The following is a 20098-nucleotide window of genomic DNA, read 5'->3' on the forward strand; positions in this document are numbered from 1 at the left end:
CTTTGCTGCAGAAGGGACTGGTGCACTTCACAAAATAGATGGCATCACGAGAAAAGAAAATTCTATGGATATATTGAAGCATCATCTGAAGACATCAGCCAGGAAGTTGAAGCTTGGGCACAAATGGGTCTTCCAAAAGGACAATAACCCCAAGCATACCTCCAAATTAGTGACAAAGTGACTTAACGACAACAAAGTCAGTGTATTGGAGTGGCCGTCACAAAGCCCTGATCTGTATCCCATTGAAAATTTGTGGGCGGCACTGGAAAGGCGAGTGCGAGCAAGAAGGGCTACAAACCTGACCCAGTTACACCAGTTTTGTCAAGAGGAGTGGGCCAAAATTCCAGCAAACTATTGTAGAAAGCTGGTGGCCCAAGTGAAACAGTTTTGGGGCAGTTCTACCAAATACTAAGAAAGTGTGTGTAAATTTTTGACTGAAAAAAAAATTCATAAAAATCTCTCTCTTTATTCTGACATTTAAGAAATGCAAAATATATGTTAATATTTATTGATCTAAAACAGAAAAAGTTTACTCTGATTTAATGTTTGACAGTAAAGAAAAAAAAGTTTTTGTGTTTTTTGCTGAAGTGTATGTAAATATCTGGTTTCAACTGTATTTAAATTACACATTTCATCCTATTTTTAAGGATTCTTATAGGGATCAAAACTCTTATCAGTTCAATGTTCCTTAGTCATACTTATTTATAACTGTGTAACACACTCACTAGTCATGATAGCATCACAAAACATTCTACAAAGTATGTTTTCAAGGTTGAACAAAAGTAAACAATGCCAGCGCTCACACGCCCAATGCAAAAATGAAGGAAGTGATTTCCACAATGAAATATGTGCTTTTGCAATATAGAAAAAAAAGGACGTCACCCCTGGTTACTTATAAGATGAGGGAGAGTCTGTTTTGTGACATGCCCTCCACAGGACTACACATATACAGGTGGACCTACATATGCATGTAACAGAAGATTAAAGGCTAACTGATACATTAACAAGGTAAGTGTGAAAGCTGGTAATTACAGGATGAACACACAGAATTTATTAATTTCTTTTTGTAGTGGTTGTTTTCATTATAACAATCTACAACATTAGGTCTATATGACATACTTTCATGCATCCATCCAACTATTAATGCTGCTTAAAATGAAACTGAGTCACCGGTAAATATTTCTGATTTAATTAATTTTTAATTAATGGCAGTATTTTTAAATTATAAAAGTGAACCAGAAGTTTTTTTTTCTATGCGGACTAGATGTACTGAGTAAATGAAAAGAAAAAAAAAATTCTGTGATCACTGACCAGTTACAATTTAAATGTAACGAAAAATGTGCTATTACTCATAATAAATGTTAGATTTAGGGACAATGTCAGCCTTCTTGGATTTGATAGAGTTTTTATTTTTCTTTATATATTAGAAATAGTTTTTTTAGTAATGTTTTTTTACTTGCTTAGATGTTGACTGAACTACTTAAGAAACACCGTATGCATATTAGCTGATAAATACATCCCAGGACTTCATTTACTTCAATATGTTGAGAGAGTACATTGAGCATTCTAACAATGACAATACAGGGAATACTGGATTCAAAACTGAAAATAAGCTAGCATCAAAGTATTACATAAAGCCTTCAAAGGTTACTGTGGGTTTGTAAATGCAGTTTGTAGTCACTAAACTAGCAAAACCTGTTTATTAACACAAATACTTTGCTTCTACAAACATTAAATCATGAGGCTACAGCTAAATACATACAGCAGGGTAGGCAGGGTAATGTGATTCGGTTATTGTATTACTAAGCATTTGAATGGTTAGACGCATTATCTAAAGTGACTTTAAACATGGTGTGAATTCTGGTACCAGGCATGGTGGTTCCAGCATCTCAGAAACAGCTACACTCAGTGTTTCCTGTACCACAGTATCTGGAATTTTCAGAGAATGGTGCAAAAAATAACAGCTTGGTACAACCATGGTGTGTAAAAACTGGTTTGTGAGACTGGGGCTTCTACCTGGTATTACGTATGTAGTGCTATTAATCAGCCATTCAGACTACCTATGTATATCAATTCAAAATGAGAAGCACAACTGAGAAAACATTAGTAATGACAAGTGAACTGTGTTCTACTGGCATTTCACACATATATACACATATATTCCATGTATATTGCAAAACTAATCAGATACATAAAAACCTACAATATTGCTAGCTTCATAAAGGTTTAGTTGAAGTTCATCCTTATATAGAACATTAATAGAAAAAAATACATTTTCATATTTATCACACTTATATAGATTATATTATCCATATAAACTTCCCTATAAATTAGCCATGGTTATGATGTACATTTCCAGATTTTTTTAAGTATTTTTTGGATGATTGACTAATTAGATAGTGATAAAAGTGAAATGTACATAGAGTACATGGTATGCGAGCAATGCAATAATCGGCATTCCTGATCATTTTCGGGGAGGAATGCTTCTGACAATGTTATCTTTGCTGTGAAAAATTGAGAGAATCTTGGTGGTTAGGCAACGTACAATATTTACTTATGGTCTGTAATAAGCACGTCTATGTGTTTGTAAGTCTTTGAAAAACACCTAGTTTTTTTCAAGGAGAGCATTATGAGAGGCAAACTTCCTTTTAAACTGCCACGCCCGGCTCGTCTGATCCTCCTGTGTGCCACGCCCCCTCGTTAACCTTGTGTGGAATCCCTATGTTTACCAGCTGTTCTACGCTTCCTGGAATTAGTCTTGTGTATTTCAGTCCACGTTCAAGTATGTTTCCCCAGTCTAGCCATTGACATTACGTGTTTCGTTGTCTTGCATTAGGATTGACTTCTAATAAATCCCCCGTTTTCTGATCCCTCGTCTCCCTGTTCCTGCTTCCGCAATCTCAGTCGTGACATAAAGAAAAAAAAACTTAATAAACAACTTTTCCAAAATATTTTTATGTTAGGTGAACTACAGTATGACAATTCAGTTCTGTTAACTGATGTCTCATCAGGCAATTCCTTGCAAAACTTTATTTGTTTATGGTGTAAGACTAGGAAAATATTGTGCTTTATTCAAAAGTTTCAGAACTGTGCTGAATAAATAATAAAAAAAGTGTTAAATATTAATTTATAATGCTAGGTATAACATATGAATCTTTAAATAAATGGAGAACATAGTTATTAACTTAAATTTGTTGTTATGCGTTTTAGGAGAGGAACACAATGGATTCTAATTTGAACACATAACCAGTTTGCGAAAATCCCACAGAGTGGTTTTATTGATGTCACAATCAAAATAATTTACCTTTTCCTTTTTCATTTCAGCTTGCTATGTAGACTTGTAACAGTTACTATTAAATTATTTAATACAGATGTCATTTCCCCCAATACTGATTCTGCCTATAGTTATACTTCTTGGAATATCAAGGATTAGGATTATATTATGACTGCATGTACAGTTATGCTTATGTAGTTATTACTTAATTAATTACATTCTCTCTTCTTCAGAATGTCTTCTAGAAAGAAGACTAACCGGCTAACCATAAAAATGATAATTTTACTGTGCTTCTTGACTGGTGAGTTGCCCATAAAATGTAACTGTAGATTTCCAACTGAAGTCAGACTGTATATAAACTGCCAGTGAAACACATTTTTATTACGTCCACAGATGCAGCCACAGCAGATCTCAGTTCAACTTTATCTGCCACCAGCACACCTGTTTCTGTCACCTCTGCCACCACAACAGCCACCAGCACATCTGTTTCTGTCACCACTACCCCCACTACAGGCACCAGCACACCTCTTTCTGTCACCTCTGCCACCACTAAAGCCACCAGCACACCTGTTTCTGTCACCTCTGCCACCACTAAAGCCAGCAGCACACCTGTTTCTGTCACCTCTGCCCCCACTACAGCCACCAGCACACCTGTTTCTGTCACCTCTACCCCCACTACAGCCACCAGCACACCTGTTTCTGTCACCTCTGCCACCACTACAGCCACCAGCACACCTGTTTCTGTCACCTCTACCCCCACTACAGCCACCAGCACACCTGTTTCTGTCACCTCTGCCACCACTACAGCCAGCAGCACACCTGTTTCTGTCACCTCTGCCACCACTAAAGCCAGCAGCACACCTGTTTCTGTCACCTCTGCCCCCACTACAGCCACCAGCACACCTGTTTCTGTCACCTCTGCCACCACTAAAGCCAGCAGCACACCTGTTTCTGTCACCTCTGCCACCACTACAGCCACCAGCACACCTGTTTCTGTCACCTCTGCCACCACTACAGCCACCAGCACACCTGTTTCTGTCACCTCTGCCACCACTACAGCCACCAGCACACCTGTTTCTGTCACCTCTGCCACCACTAAAGCCAGCAGCACACCTGTTTCTGTCACATCTGCCACCACTACAGCCACCAGTACATCTGTTTCTGTCACATCTGCCACCACTACAGCCACCAGCACACATAATTCTGTCACATCTGCCACCACTAAAGCCAGCAGTACACTTGTTTCTGTCACCTCTGCCACCAGTAAAGTCAGCAGCACACCTGTTTCTGTCACCTCTGCCACCACTAAAGCCAGCAGCACACCTGTTTCTGTCACCTCTGCCACCACTAAAGCCAGCAGCACACCTGTTTCTGTCACCTCTGCCACCACTAAAGCCAGCAGTACACTTGTTTCTGTCACCTCTGCCACCAGTAAAGTCAGCAGCACACCTGTTTCTGTCACCTCTGCCACCACTAAAGCCAGCAGCACACCTGTTTCTGTCACCTCTGCCACCACTAAAGCCAGCAGCACACCTGTTTCTGTCACCTCTGCCACCACTAAAGCCAGCAGCACACCTGTTTCTGTCACCTCTGCCACCACTAAAGCCAGCAGTACACCTGTTTCTGGGACCTCTGCCACCACTAAAGCCAGCAGTACACCTGTTTCTGTCACCTCTGCCACCACTAAAGCCAGCAGCACACATAATTCTGTCACCTCTGCCACCACTAAAGCCAGCAGTACACCTGTTTCTGTCACCTCTGCCACCACTAAAGCCAGCAGCACACCTGTTTCTGGGACCTCTGCCACCACTAAAGCCAGCAGTACACTTGTTTCTGTCACCTCTGCCACCACTAAAGCCAGCAGCACACATAATTCTGTCACCTCTGCCACCACTAAAGCCAGCAGTACACCTGTTTCTGTCACCTCTGCCACCACTAAAGCCAGCAGCACACCTGTTTCTGTCACCTCTGCCACCACTAAAGCCAGCAGCACACCTGTTTCTGTCACCTCTGCCACCACTAAAACCAGCATTACACCTGTTTCTGTCACCTCTGCTACCACTAAAGCCAGCAGTACACCTGTTTCTGTCACCTCTGCCACCACTAAAGCCAGCAGTACACCTGTTTCTGTCACCTCTGCCACCACTAAAGCCAGCAGCACACCTGTTTCTGTCACCTCTGCCACCACTAAAGCCAGCAGCACACCTGTTTCTGTCACCTCTGCCACCACTCGAACTACAACAACCACTTCGACTATATCAAGCACTCCAACCACAACAACATCAAAAACCACTCTGACTACAACAACCACTACAACCACAACGACTGCTGTCATCGCCCGTATGGACATGCAGTTTTCCTCCCCTGACACATTTGTCCCTGCACTTTCGGATCCCACCTCACAGACTTACACAGACAGAGCAAAGCTGATCACGGTAGAGGTAAGAATTATTCTCAGTATCATTGATGGAGTATTTCTTAAATCATTCTGTAGGATCTTTGTTTAATAAGAAGAAATAATAATGCTTCCTAGTATGAAATGATTACTATAAAATGTTAGGTTATTTTCTTTTAAATCACTAACTTGATCGTAGTGAACAAAATCCTGAAGAGGTTACACAGAAAATCCACTTACATTTCAGTGAAAGTAGTACAGACAGACAGACAGCCTTTCTTTATTTGCATTTAACAACACTTATCCTTCATGATAATTGCCTTATAGATGATGTCCTATATATTCAAAACATTTAATCATTATTTTCCAATTAAAAAATATTTTTCCAAATTCTATTTGTCATTGTAGAATAAAATTTGTCAATCGCACAAATCATCAGTATTTTCAAATCTCAATTTAAAAATTGTATATTGAAATACTTATATTAAACATACAACAGCGATTTGTGCCATATTTCACTAACACCTGCACCAATTTGTACTTGTGGTAAACACTGTTATCTGCATATCATAAAAAACTAACAGCTGAAATTCTTATTTTTCTGGATGCAAAAATATTAACACAAATGTATTGAATATTTTACTTCTCTGTAGTTGGAGTCCATTTATATAAGAGCTTTCAGGAATTTCTGGAGGTTGTTTGTGTTACGTTTCAGGTAAAATTCTTTAAATCATTTGTGTGTGGAAGAAAGATATGGAGTGTGATGAGAGTGTGAGTCTTCAAACCTTTTGAAGCACGTGCTAATTTGGGCTTCATTCTTTGTCTGAAGGCCTGGATCAGTCATAACTGACGTGCAACTGGAATTCAATACTACTAATGGAACTGTACCTAGCAGTCAAGAAACAGGACAGACACTGGTAAACGCAGTGTCAAATTCACAACTACCTGGACTAAACATTACCGCCAGCAGCATTCAAGTTACAGGTAGGTAATACTTTAAAAGTACCCTGACAGTATGGATTGATTTTTGATTATTGTGTTTTGATGCAACCGAACATAATTCTCTTTCTGTCACCTCTGCCCCCATTACAGCCACCAGCACACCTGTTTCTGTCACCTCTGCCCCCACTACAGCCACCAGCACACCTGTTTCTGTCACCTCTGCCACCACTAAAGCCAGCAGCACATCTGTTTCTGTCACCTCTGCCACCAGTAAAGCCAGCAGTACACCTGTTTCTGTCACCTCTGCCACCACTACAACCACCAGCACACATAATTCTGTCACCTCTGCCACCACTACAGCCAGCAGCACACCTGTTTCTGTCACCTCTGCCACCAGTAAAGCCAGCAGTACACCTGTTTCTGTCACCTCTGCCACCACTACAACCACCAGCACACATAATTCTGTCACATCTGCCACCACTAAAGCCAGCAGTACACCTGTTTCTGTCACCTCTGCCACCACTAAAGCCAGCAGTACACCTGTTTCTGTCACCTCTTCCACCACTAAAGCCAGCAGCACACCTGTTTCTGTCACCTCTGCCACCAGTAAAGCCAGCAGCACACCTGTTTCTGTCACCTCTGCCACCAGTAAAGCCAGCAGCACACCTGTTTCTGTCACCTCTGCCACCACTAAAGCCAGCAGCACACCTGTTTCTGTCACCTCTGCCACCACTAAAGCCAGCAGCACACCTGTTTCTGTCACCTCTTCCACCACTAAAGCCAGCAGCACACCTGTTTCTGTCACCTCTGCCACCACTAAAGCCAGCAGTACACCTGTTTCTGTCACCTCTGCCACCACTAAAGCCAGCAGTACACCTGTTTCTGTCACCTCTGCCACCACTAAAGCCAGCAGTACACCTGTTTCTGTCACCTCTGCCACCACTCGAACTACAACAACCACTTCGACTATATCAAGCACTCCAACCACAACAACATCAAAAACCACTCTGACTACAACAACCACTACAACCACAACGACTTCCGCTGCTGCCATCGCCCGTGTGAACATGCAGTTTTCCTCCCCTGACACATTTGTCCCTGCACTTTCGGATCCCACCTCACAGACTTACACAGACAGAGCAAAGCTGATCACGGTAGAGGTAAGAATTATTCTCAGTATCATTGATGGAGTATTTCTTAAATAATTCTGTAGGATCTTTGTTTAATAAGAAGAAATAATAATGCTTCCTAGTATGAAATGATTACTATAAAATGTCAGGTTATTTTCTTTTTAATCACTAACTTGATCGTAGTGAACAAAACCCTGAAGAAGTTACACAGAAAATCCACTTACATTTCAGTGAAAGTAGTACAGACAGACAGCCTTTCTTTATTTGCATTTAACAACACTTATCCTTCATGATAATTGCCTTATAGATGATGTCCTATATATTCAAAACATTTAATCATTATTTTCCAATTAAAAAATATTTTTCCAAATTCTATTTGTAATTGTAGAATAAAATTTGTCAATCGCACAAATCATCAGCATTTTCAAATCTCAATTTAAAAATTGTATATTGAAATACTCATATTAAACATACAACAGCGATTTGTGCCATATTTCACTAACAGCTGCACCAATTTGTACTTGTGGTAAACACTGTGATCTGCATATCATAAAAAACTAACAGCTGAAATGCTCTTTTTTCTGGATGCAAAAATATTAACACAAATGTATTGAATATTTTACTTCTCTGTAGATGGAGCCCATTTATATAAGAGCTTTCAGGAATTTCTTGAGGTTGCTTGTGTTACGTTTCAGGTAAAATTCTTAAAATCATTTGTGTGTGGGAGAAAGACATGGAGTGTGATGAGAGTGTGAGTCTTCAAACCTTTTGAAGCACGTGCTAATTTGGGCTTCATTCTTTGTCTGAAGGCCTGGATCAGTCATAACTGAGGTGCAACTGGAATTCAATACTACTAATGCAACTGTACCCAGCAGCCAAGAAACAGGACAGACACTGGTAAAAGCAGTGTCAAATTCACAACTACCTGGACTAAACATTACCGCCAGCAGCATTCAAGTTAATGGTACAGGTAGGTAATACTTTAAAAGTAAGTCTGACAGCATGGATTGATTTTTGATTATTGTGTTTTGATGCAACCTAAGATAATTCTCTTTCTGTCACCTCTGCCGCCACTACAGCCATCAGTACACCTGTTTCTGTCACCTCTGCCCCCACTACATCCAGCAGCACACCTGTTTCTGTCACCTCTGCCACCACTAAAGCCAGCAGTACACCTGTTTCTGTCACCTCTGCCCGCACTACATCCAGCAGTACACCTGTTTCTGTCACCTCTGCCACCACTAAAGCCAGCAGTACACCTGTTTCTGTCACCTCTGCCACCACTAAAGCCAGCAGCACACCTGTTTCTGTCACCTCTGCCACCACTAAAGCCAGCAGCACACCTGTTTCTGTCACCTCTGCCACCACTAAAGCCAGCAGCACACCTGTTTCTGTCACCTCTGCCACCACTAAAGCCAGCAGCACACCTGTTTCTGTCACCTCTGCCACCACTAAAGCCAGCAGCACACCTGTTTCTGTCACCTCTGCCACCACTCGAACTACAACAACCACTTCGACTATATCAAGCACTCCAACCACAACAACATCAAAAACCACTCTGACTACAACAACCACTACAACCACAACGACTTCTGCTGCTGCCATCGCCCGTGTGGACATGCAGTTTTCCTCCCCTGACACATTTGTCCCTGCACTTTCGGATTCCACCTCACAGACTTACATCGATAGAGTAAACCTGATCAAGACACGGGTAAGAATTATTCTCAGTATCATTGATGGAGTATTTCTTAAATAATTCTGTAGGATCTTTGTTTAATAAGAAGAAATAATAATGCTTCCTAGTATGAAATGATTACTATAAAATGTCAGGTTATTTTCTTTTTAATCACTAACTTGATCGTAGTGAACAAAATCCTGAAGAAGTTACACAGAAAATCCACTTACATTTCAGTGAAAGTAGTAGTGACAGACAGCCTTTCTTTATTTGCATTTAACAACACTTATCCTTGATGATAATTGCCTTATAGATGATGTCCTATATATTCAAAACATTTAATCATTATTTTCCAATTTAAAAATATTTTTCCAAATTCTATTTGTCATTGTAGAATAAAATTTGTCAATCGCACAAGTCATCAGTATTTTCAAATCTCAATTTAAAAATTGTATATTGAAATACTTATATTAAACATACAACAGCGATTTGTGCCATATTTCACTAACACCTGCACCAATTTGTACTTGTGGTAAACACTGTTATCTGCATATCATAAAAAACTAACAGCTGAAATTCTTATTTTTCTGGATGCAAAAATATTAACACAAATGTATTGAATATTTTACTTCTCTGTAGTTGGAGTCCATTTATATAAGAGCTTTCAGGAATTTCTGGAGGTTGTTTGTGTTACGTTTCAGGTAAAATTCTTTAAATCATTTGTGTGTGGAAGAAAGACATGGAGTGTGATGAGAGTGTGAGTCTTCAAACCTTTTGAAGCACGTGCTAATTTGGGCTTCATTCTTTGTCTGAAGGCCTGGATCAGTCATAACTGACGTGCAACTGGAATTCAATACTACTAATGGAACTGTACCTAGCAGTCAAGAAACAGGACAGACACTGGTAAACGCAGTGTTAAATTCACAACTACCTGGACTAAACATTACCGCCAGCAGCATTCTAGTTAATGGTACAGGTAGGTAATACTTTAAAAGTAAGTCTGACAGCATGGATTGATTTTTGATTATTGTGTTTTGATGCAACCTAAGATAATTCTCTTTCTGTCACCTCTGCCGCCACTACAGCCATCAGTACACCTGTTTCTGTCACCTCTGCCCCCACTAAAGCCAGCAGTACACCTGTTTCTGTCACCTCTGCCCCCACTACATCCAGCAGTACACCTGTTTCTGTCACCTCTGCCACCAGTAAAGCCAGCAGCACACCTGTTTCTGTCACCTCTGCCACCACTAAAGCCAGCAGCACACCTGTTTCTGTCACCTCTGCCACCACTAAAGCCAGCAGCACACCTGTTTCTGTCACCTCTGCCACCACTACAGCCAGCAGCACACCTGTTTCTGTCACCTCTGCCACCACTAAAGCCAGCAGCACACCTGTTTCTGTCACCTCTGCCACCACTCGAACTACAACAACCACTTCGACTATATCAAGCACTCCAACCACAACAACATCAAAAACCACTCTGACTACAACAACCACTACAACCACAACGACTTCTGCTGCTGCCATCGCCCGTGTGAACATGCAGTTTTCCTCCACTGACACATTTGTCCCTGCACTTTCGGATTCCACCTCACAGACTTACATCGATAGAGTAAACCTGATCAAGACACGGGTAAGAATTATTCTCAGTATCATTGATGGAGTATTTCTTAAATAATTCTGTAGGATCTTTGTTTAATAATAAGAAATAATAATGCTTCCTAGTATGAAATGATTACTATAAAATGTCAGGTTATTTTCTTTTTAATCACTAACTTGATCGTAGTGAACAAAATCCTGAAGAAGTTACACAGAAAATCCACTTACATTTCAGTGAAAGTAGTAGTGACAGACAGCCTTTCTTTATTTGCATTTAACAACACTTATCCTTGATGATAATTGCCTTATAGATGATGTCCTATATATTCAAAACATTTAATCATTATTTTCCAATTTAAAAATATTTTTCCAAATTCTATTTGTCATTGTAGAATAAAATTTGTCAATCGCACAAGTCATCAGTATTTTCAAATCTCAATTTAAAAATTGTATATTGAAATACTTATATTAAACATACAACAGCAATTTGTGCCATATTTCACTAACACCTGCACCAATTTGTACTTGTGGTAAACACTGTGATCTGCATATCATAAAAAACTAACAGCTGAAATGCTCATTTTTCTGGATGCAAAAATATTAACACAAACCTATTGAATGTTTTACTTCTCTGTAGATGGAGCTCATTTTTAGGAATGTTTTCAGGAATTTCTGGAGGTTGTTTGTGTTACGTTTCAGGTAAAATTCTTAAAATCATTTGTGTGTAGGAGAAAGACATGGAGTGTGATGTATGAGAGTGTGAGTCTTCAAACCTTTTGAAGCACATGCTAATTTGGGCTTCATTCTTTGTCTGAAGGCCTGGATCAGTCATAACTGACGTGCAACTGGAATTCAATACTACTAATGCGACTGTACCTAGCAGTCAACAAATAGGACAAACATTGATAAAAGCAGTGTTAAATTCACAACTACCTGGACTAAACATTAACGCCAGCAGCATTCTAGTTAATGGTACAGGTAGGTAATACTTTAAAAGTACTCTGACAGTATGGATTGATTTTTGATTATTGTGTTTTGATGCAACCTAAGATAATATTCATTTTAAATAATCGACCAACTTAAAACATAATATTATGTAATTCCAAGGTCAGTATTGTTTTTTAATGCAACTTATATGCTAATGTTTCTGATGTTTTGGCCTATCTAACTATCCCAGAAAACAGAATAGAATAGTGATATTTTATTTATTCCCATTAGGCATGTAACGATGAATCGCGAAGCGGTTAAAAATTGATGTAAATATATGACGATTTAAACCGGCTGATGTGGAAAATGAATCGCTACTTTAGGAGTACTTCACGGTACTTTACTTAACAGAAAAACTAATATTACTAAATGTAATATTACATTTGATTTCACAACGTCAGTTCGATGTCAGATGTCACTGTGTATTCACGTCGACGTCGTACATTATTTTTTGGTTTTGACCAAACACGAGATGACGAGCGAATTTGACGATTATTAAAAGGGCAAACCATGCTAAAAAGCCGCACATGCAAGCCTTAGTTTATTTGGTAACGCTTTATATTGAGTGCACCTTCATAATGCATTCATTATGCATTTATAGAACATTCAGTCCACCTTCATAATGCATTCATAGAACATTCATAAGCAGCATGCAAGTACACCTTAACATCCTAATATCCCTTAACAGCTTATATACATTAATAACAAACATTACGTGATTATACAATAATAATGTTTGTTATAATCATGTAATGTTTGTTATTAATGTATATTACAGCTGTTAAGGAATGTTAGGATGTAAAGGTATACATGCATGATGTTTATGAATGATTTCTGAATACTTAATGAATACATTATGAAGGTGCACTGAACATTTTATGAATGCAATATAAAAGCATTATGAAGGTGCAGTTAATGTAAAGCGTTACTCTTTACTTTTTTTTTTTTTTTAAACAGAATTTTATTCAATTTCAGTTTCACTGTTAAGAATAGGACACGTTTTGCACAGTTTAGAAAGAAAAAGGAATATTTTTGAATAAATTTGTCTGCAGCTCATTCCGTTAAAAAATCATGAGAAAATCGTATCGTGAACTGAGAATCGTGAATCGTCTCACATCGTTACATCCCTAATTCCCATGAGGAAATTCATTTTTCAGCCCCATCTTGCTGTCCATACAGGTGAGAGCAAGCCTGGGGGGTCACAGCAAAGGGGCAGTCCACTTGTGGGCATCCAATTTAGCTTTTATAGACTGTTATATGAAAAAAGACAGAAATGTGAAACTCTGCCACTGTTTACCATTAAGTATTTGTCCTCTGTTCTCTGTTTTTATATCTCAATTAGCAATTACCAGCTCCAGCACCATCAGCAAAGCCAGTGTCTTCACTGCTTCCTGTGTAGCATTGCTATCACTGCTGTTGAACAAGTTGCTGAACTGAAATTCTATTACATTCGTGGACAAGGGGCAAGACAATCAGATGACTGTGCTGTGACATTGAGCCAAACATCTAATTTGCCTAGAATGATTGAAAATGTAAAAAGTCAAAACAATAGAGTTCTTAGTAACACTTTATATTAAAGTCTGCTCTTTAACAGTAAATTAACTATAATTTAACACTTGATAATATGCTAACAAATGGTTACACATTGTTTATGAGCACACTTGCAAATGGTTTACAAATGTTTTTGAAGCAAGCAAATGAGTTCTTAATAGTATAGATATGAATGCTTGCTTAATGTTTATAAGCACACAGAAAAGGTTCACAAATGTTTGTAACACAGGTTACTGTGTTCTTAATAACATGCTTATGAATTATTACTTATTGTTTATAAGGACAGTTATAAATGGTTTACTAATGTTTGTAAGGCAGGTTAATGGTTCCTTATTAACATGCTTCTGAATGATTACTTACTGTTTATACACACACTTGCAAATGGTTTACAAATGTTTATAAGGCAGGGTAATGGGTTCTTAATAATGTGCTTACGAATGAATGAATTGTTACTAAACAGCTAATACTGTGCTAGTTACTTGAAAATAAAGCGAAATCTCAGAAAACCTACATGTTAAATATGTTTGTGTAGCACCTAAGTGGGGTTGTCATATGCATTTTAATTTTTCACTGTTAGTATTAATGGTCCATTATGAAGTTTACAATTACCTTAACTATAACAACTGAAAACTAATTTAACTGTGGACAAATAGCAGGCCATCATGTTTGGGTTGAAAGGGGTAGTGATAAGTTATTATTAGTGAATGATTACTTAAATATGGTCTGAAAACATTCATATTTACTCTTAATACTCATCAGTGTAGGACAAGAATATTTTGAGGTATGTTTCAAACTTGAACCAGAATAGTCTATCATTTACATAAGAACATAAGAAATTTACGAACGAGAGGAGGCCATTCGGCCCTTCAAGCTCATTTGGGGAGAACTTAAGTAATAGCTCACAGTTTAGCTCTGACTTAAAGTCACCCAGGGTTTTAGCTTGCAGTACACTAACAGGAAGACTATTCCATACTCTAACTACATGCTGTGTAATGAAGTGCTTTCTCAAATTCATTTTAAAATGTTCTCCCGCTAATTTCTACTTATGCCCACGATTTCTAGTACTTAAACTAATATTGAAGTAGCCATTTGGCTGAACAGCATCCAGACCTGTTAGAATCTTATATATCTGGATCATGTCCCCCCTTAGTCTCCTTTGCTCGAGGCTAAACAGATTCAGCTCAGCTAACCTCTCCTCATAAGAAATTCCTCTCAGACCAGGAATCATTCTTGTAGCTCTACGTTGCACCCTTTCCAAAGCTTTTTATGGTATGATGACCAAGCCTGCACACAATATTCTAGGTGGAGTCTTACCAAGGGATTATATAATCGTAGCATCACCTCCCTTGACTTAAACTCAGCATATCTAGAGATGTAACCCAACATCATATTGCCATTTTTTATTGCTTCCCCACACTGGCGAGAGTGGGACATGGAACCATCAACATACACACCAAGGTCTTTATCATAATGAGCTACCTTTATTTCAGTGGAAGCCATAAAATATCTCTAATTTTTACAGATATTTTATGGATTACCTTACATTTATCTATGTTAAATTCCATCTGCCAGGTATCAGCCCAGTCAATAATTAAATCAAGATCCCATTGTAGCCTCTGTGCTGCTAGATCAGTATCTGCTACACCACCCACCTTGGTGTCATCTGCAAATTTAACCAGTTTACTGTATGTATTGGTGTCAATATCATTAATTTCTTAGCAACATAAATCTGCCAAAGCTAAATGTTGAACAGATTAGAGTTTTAAACTCTCCTTTATCAATATCTGAATTCAATGAAGCTTTACAGTATCTTCCAAATAAGAAAGACCCAGGTCCGGATGGTTTCCCAGCAGAATTCTACAAAGTATTTTTTATCAGAATGGTTACTCAAATTCAGAATGATCACTCGCTATCTCCAAACATGAACTGTGCCAATATTAGCTAAATTGGAAATTTCTATTTGCAGTTCTACATAAATTTGGATTTGGTTCATCCTTCATAAACTAGATTAAAACACTATACAGTTCTCCAAATGCACGTGCTAGGACGAATGAACTAATTTCTCAAAGCTTCCGTTTGCAGAGGGGCACCAGGCAGGGCTGCCCACTCTCTCCCTCGCTTTTTGTTATCTTCATTGAGCCACTAGCAGCGGCAATTAGACAAAATGTAGATATCAAAGGAATTCAAACAGAAAAAATACACCATAAGATAAGCCTTTATGCAGATGATGTATTACTCTTTCTTAGGAACTCACCAACCTCTCTTCTTAAGACAATATCACTCATAGATAAGTTTTCATCTATATCAGACTACTCCGTCAACTGGAGCAAATCAACAGTTTTGCCTTTGAATTGTAATTTCTAAAACACAACTGCTACTCCTTTGCAGTCAGGTAACCTTAGATACTTAGGTATACATTTTTCCACCAGGCTCTCAGACTTGGTACAGATGAATCACATTCCAGTATTAAAAAAGGTAGAAGATGATCTCATGCGATGGAAATCTCTACCTATATCATTGATGGGTAGAACTGCCACCATTAAAAAGATGGTCCTGCCTAAAATCAGTTACTTGTTCTCACTGATCCCTAATAAATCTTCTATTGCTTGGTTTAAATCACTAGACTCAAGCATCTCGTCATTTTTATGGAAGAACAAACCATCGCGAATAAGCTTAAAAACCCTACAAAAAGCTAAAGGTAATGGTGGTCTAGAACTACCAAATTTCTATCACTACTTCTTAGCCAACAGATTGCAGTATGTATCAAACTGGATTAAATCAAGCCCAGTAGACAGTCCATGGCTGGACTTAGAAGCAATCTGCAGAGAAGTAAAAATCTCTGATCTACACTTTATAAGTCCTACCATTAAGCGTTATAACTGTTTTAAAAGCCTTAGTATTAACACCTCCTTGACAGCCTGGTGGGAATTTTAAAAAATAAATAGGTCTGCACTTATCCCCTGTAAACTAACACCCATTTGGAACAATCCAGATATTTGCCAGAAAAAGAAAGCATTGATCTTTCCCTTATGGCGCAATAAAGGGATTATAAATCTAGAACATGTTATTCAAAACAGGATAGTTATCCCATTCAATGAACTTGTCTCAAAATATGAAATTAGCAACAGTAAATTTCTTGAGTATCAGCAAGTGAAGTCCATTATTCAGGCAAGGTTTAATCCTAATCAGCTTCATATGGAAATACCTCCATGGGTACTAGAATTTTTAAATCTCTCTTGCCCCAAATTATTATCAAAATTGTATAAGTTCTTGTCAAAAATAGATGACTCAGTCTCCTCCCAACCTCAAAATGGGAGCAAGATCTATCCATTGATCCAGAGCAAAACTTTTGGAAACAAATATGTTTAAACACTTTCCAAATGACTAAAAGTCCCAACTTAAAATTTGTACAATACAAAACTCTCCATAGAATACACTTCACAGGACAAAGGATGTTCCAAATGGGCCTTATAAACTTATGCACCCACTGCTCAGGTAACTTTGTAGAGAACTACATGCATGCCATATGGTCCTGCACACTGGTGCAGAAGTTCTGGCAGAGGATATGTGAAGATCTATCAACATGGTTTAATTGTTGTATCCCAACCTCACCCACATTGTGCATTTTAGGTGATACAAGTGAATTAGATATTGAAGAAAATAAGGCGCACATACAGTAATCCTCCCCCTACACTACATACAGTCACATATACCACCACACGCATCCAACATTCTACCTCTCAGACAGATGCGTGGGGGAGGAGATCGGGTGGGTCTTCCTACACCCCTGCTCCCTGCTGGAGTTGGTGGGGTGGGGGGGGGGGCGCTTGGGTGGTCGCTCGGTTGACGGCATCCTGGGGTCGCGGCTAGCGCTGGGAGTCGCATCCGTTCTCCCGCACGTTGGAGGGCAGTCCGGAGTGGATGGGCTTATGTCTTTTTGTCTCTGCGTGTGGGTGTCTGTGTATGTTGTGGGGATGTGTGTATGGTCTATGTTCATGGCTGAGAGGTGTGTCTGCGAGGTGTCTGTGTGGCTGGTGGGGGCCTGGGTCCGGGGCTTGCTGCTCCGTCCTGGGCGGGGTTGGCCTCCTGAGCATGGTTGCTGGCCCCGTTCCTTGGGGTGGTGGCCCGTGGGGGGGGGGGCTCGGGCCTCTCCGGCGTGGGCTGGTCGGCCCCCGGCCGCCTGGGGTCCTAGTGACCTGGGATGAAGATGATCGTCTTGGAGAATGCATCCAGTGCTCATGCAAAAGCAGCGGAGGTAAACCTTAAAATGGTTTTTAAACATATACTAGATATTCTTGAAAAGGAATGATAGTTAAAATTACAAACGTTTCAGATTTTTTTTCCCTATGACAGAGTAAAAATGTTTTAGCAGAACCTAAACTGCCTGCGCTATCCATTTACAGAACTGAAGGTTAGAAAAAGCCCAATCTTAATCTAGCTGACTGGCGAAGTAAGAATTGCATGTGCACAACATGCGATGTTGGCATTAATATCGCACATCGTCCAGCCCTATAATGTACTACAGCAATTTTTCAAATTCAGTAAAAATACCTTGCCTCGCACTGTGATGTCATTCAGTGTCAGTACCAGTTTTTCCACCAGTGGAAAACCAACACCTTGAAGCACCGTACTTTTGGTACTTTCCTGTTTTTTATATAGCTCTAAACTTCTACAATTACGCCTGATGAGTGGTGTGGCTGCACTAGAGTACCAAGCTTGGTATTTAATCATTTCATGGTCAACCACAGCAAGTATTTTGTTGACCCGCACACAGCATGTAGAAAGGGCATGGAGGACATACAAGGGGTGGATTTGGAGGTTCTGAGGGAACAGGTCTGAAGGTCTGCTAGTCGAGCAGAATGCTGAGAGATACTGGCTAAACAACAGAGGCATGGAGTTCTTGGCAGATTCATTAAAGACATTAAAAATAAATATTGATACATTTTGATGGGGTATCCTATTCCTAATCTTAACTGTGTCAGGGTCTGTAATGTCCAACCCTGCCCTTTATGTCCCCTCCCTGTTTGGCCAGCAGGTGCTGCTGGCCATCCTGTTCTCCAACCTGTCTCTTGTCCTTCAAGTCCTTAATGTGTTTCCCCAAATCCCGGGACTGCTGCATAGCTCTATGGGCTGAGTGTGTGGCTGGAAACCCTTTGGTGATCAGTTTGAAGCCAGCCTGCTCTGTTTACTTGTATTTATTAGATTTTTCTTCCTGAGTGTTTTTTCTATTAGTTTTCTTGTTCCTAGTTTGTGGTTTGCATTCTGTTTTGGCTTTTGTTTTGTGCCTTGTTGGTTATATATTACTTATCTTTGTTATATTCCTAGTGTTAGGTTCTGTTTCTTAGTTTCCTTCTTAGTTCCTTGATTAAGTTCAATCATGTTCAGTTTGTGTATTTAAGTTCCTGCCTTTCATTTCTTCAGCTGGTTATTGTGCTACAATGTGTGTTGTTACTCTGCTCCTTTGCCCATTTCTGCTCCCCATGTTGATCTGCTCCCCATTTGTGTTATCCTATTGTTTCTTGTCGTTATTTGTTGTTTTCCCCATTTTGCTTTTTTGACCCCTCATGGTCCCTTTATTGTGTCCCTTCCTAGTTTTGTTCAGTTTCCTTAATAAACCTCTTTGTAGTCTTGGAGCCGCGAGGTGGATTGTGTTGTCAAAAGGGAAACCAACTGTGCAATTTGAACAAAACACAAATGTATGAAATTCTGAGCGACTTTAATCATGTCTTTCCAAAGAGGTGCTGTATGTGACAGGGAGTAATATTTCTCTTGCTCCAATGCAGCTGCCAATAATAAGATTTGATTAAGCTTAGAAAGATCCGTGGAGTACAGAAATGTGCAGCTTTGCTCCTTAGCTGTATGCACATGCGTCCTGGAAAGGTTCCTTTGGAACAAAACATTTTCTAATAAAAGTCTAATAAAAGTGTATTGTCATTACACTCTACTTATATACTTATATACGCCTCTACTTCCTGCGCAAACTCAAGCAGGAAAGAGCTCCACCACCCATCATGACCTTCTTCTACAGAGGAACCAATGAGAGCGTCCTTTCCAGCTGCATCACTGTGTGTGGAGGGAGCTGCACTGAATACAGCAGGAAAGCCCTACAGCGCATTGTGAGCACAGCTGAGAGGATCATTGGTGCACCACTTCCCTCCCTGAAAGATATATACACCACCCGCCTCACCCGCAAAGCCATCACAATTGTGAGCGATGCAAGCCACCCCGCACACAATCTGTTCAGCCTCCTGCCCTCTGGAAGGAGGTATAGGAGCCTCCGCTCCCGCACTACCAGACTCAGCAACAGCGTCATCCACCAGGCTGTGAGACTACTAAACTCTCTCCCCCCCCACACTCAGCACCAGCCAACAGAGCCACCAGACTGGCAAGTGACTAGGAATCTGCGCCCCCCCAAAAGAAAACACCCTGGACTTTGACCCACAGGAACGACTACCTCTGCACTATGCAAATTGCACACATCTGTTACTATTATTATTATTACTATTACAGCTGCTATTACTGTCATTATTATTATTGAATGTCTC

At 39.7% G+C, this 20098-nt stretch overlaps 1 protein-coding gene across 2 annotated transcripts; it reads left to right on the plus strand.

Annotated features, from left to right (window-relative positions):
* The first annotated feature begins 902 nt into the window (after positions 1–902).
* Positions 903–14063, plus strand: LOC111845343 (uncharacterized). Of its 2 annotated transcripts, XM_072697589.1 has the most exons (16): positions 903–1008; positions 3508–3575; positions 3668–5395; positions 5480–5715; positions 6323–6384; positions 6499–6653; positions 6762–7771; positions 8375–8436; positions 8551–8711; positions 8821–9452; positions 10056–10117; positions 10232–10392; positions 10502–11049; positions 11653–11714; positions 11833–11993; positions 13345–14063. In XM_072697589.1, exons 2-16 carry the CDS (start codon positions 3509–3511, stop codon positions 13437–13439), a joined length of 5202 nt encoding a protein of 1733 aa, XP_072553690.1. In that variant the 5' UTR covers positions 903–1008; position 3508; the 3' UTR covers positions 13440–14063. The 2 variants fall into 2 exon arrangements, with proteins under 2 accessions (XP_072553690.1, XP_072553689.1); XM_072697588.1 differs by having other exon boundaries at positions 3668–5715.
* The last annotated feature ends 6035 nt before the right edge of the window (positions 14064–20098 follow it).

Source organism: Paramormyrops kingsleyae, chromosome 12 (assembly GCF_048594095.1).
Source record: "Paramormyrops kingsleyae isolate MSU_618 chromosome 12, PKINGS_0.4, whole genome shotgun sequence".
Lineage (NCBI taxonomy): Eukaryota > Metazoa > Chordata > Actinopteri > Osteoglossiformes > Mormyridae > Paramormyrops > Paramormyrops kingsleyae.

Excerpts from the sequence above, each read along its gene's own strand:
- LOC111845343 (XM_072697588.1), top strand. The coding sequence starts at position 3,509 with ATGTCTTCTAGAAAGAAGACTAACCGGCTAACCATAAAAATGATAATT. Across the intron at positions 9,453-10,055 it reads TAAACCTGATCAAGACACGG|TTGGAGTCCATTTATATAAG; the intron begins GTAAGAATTATT and ends ACTTCTCTGTAG. Across the intron at positions 11,715-11,832 it reads TTGTTTGTGTTACGTTTCAG|GCCTGGATCAGTCATAACTG; the intron begins GTAAAATTCTTA and ends CTTTGTCTGAAG.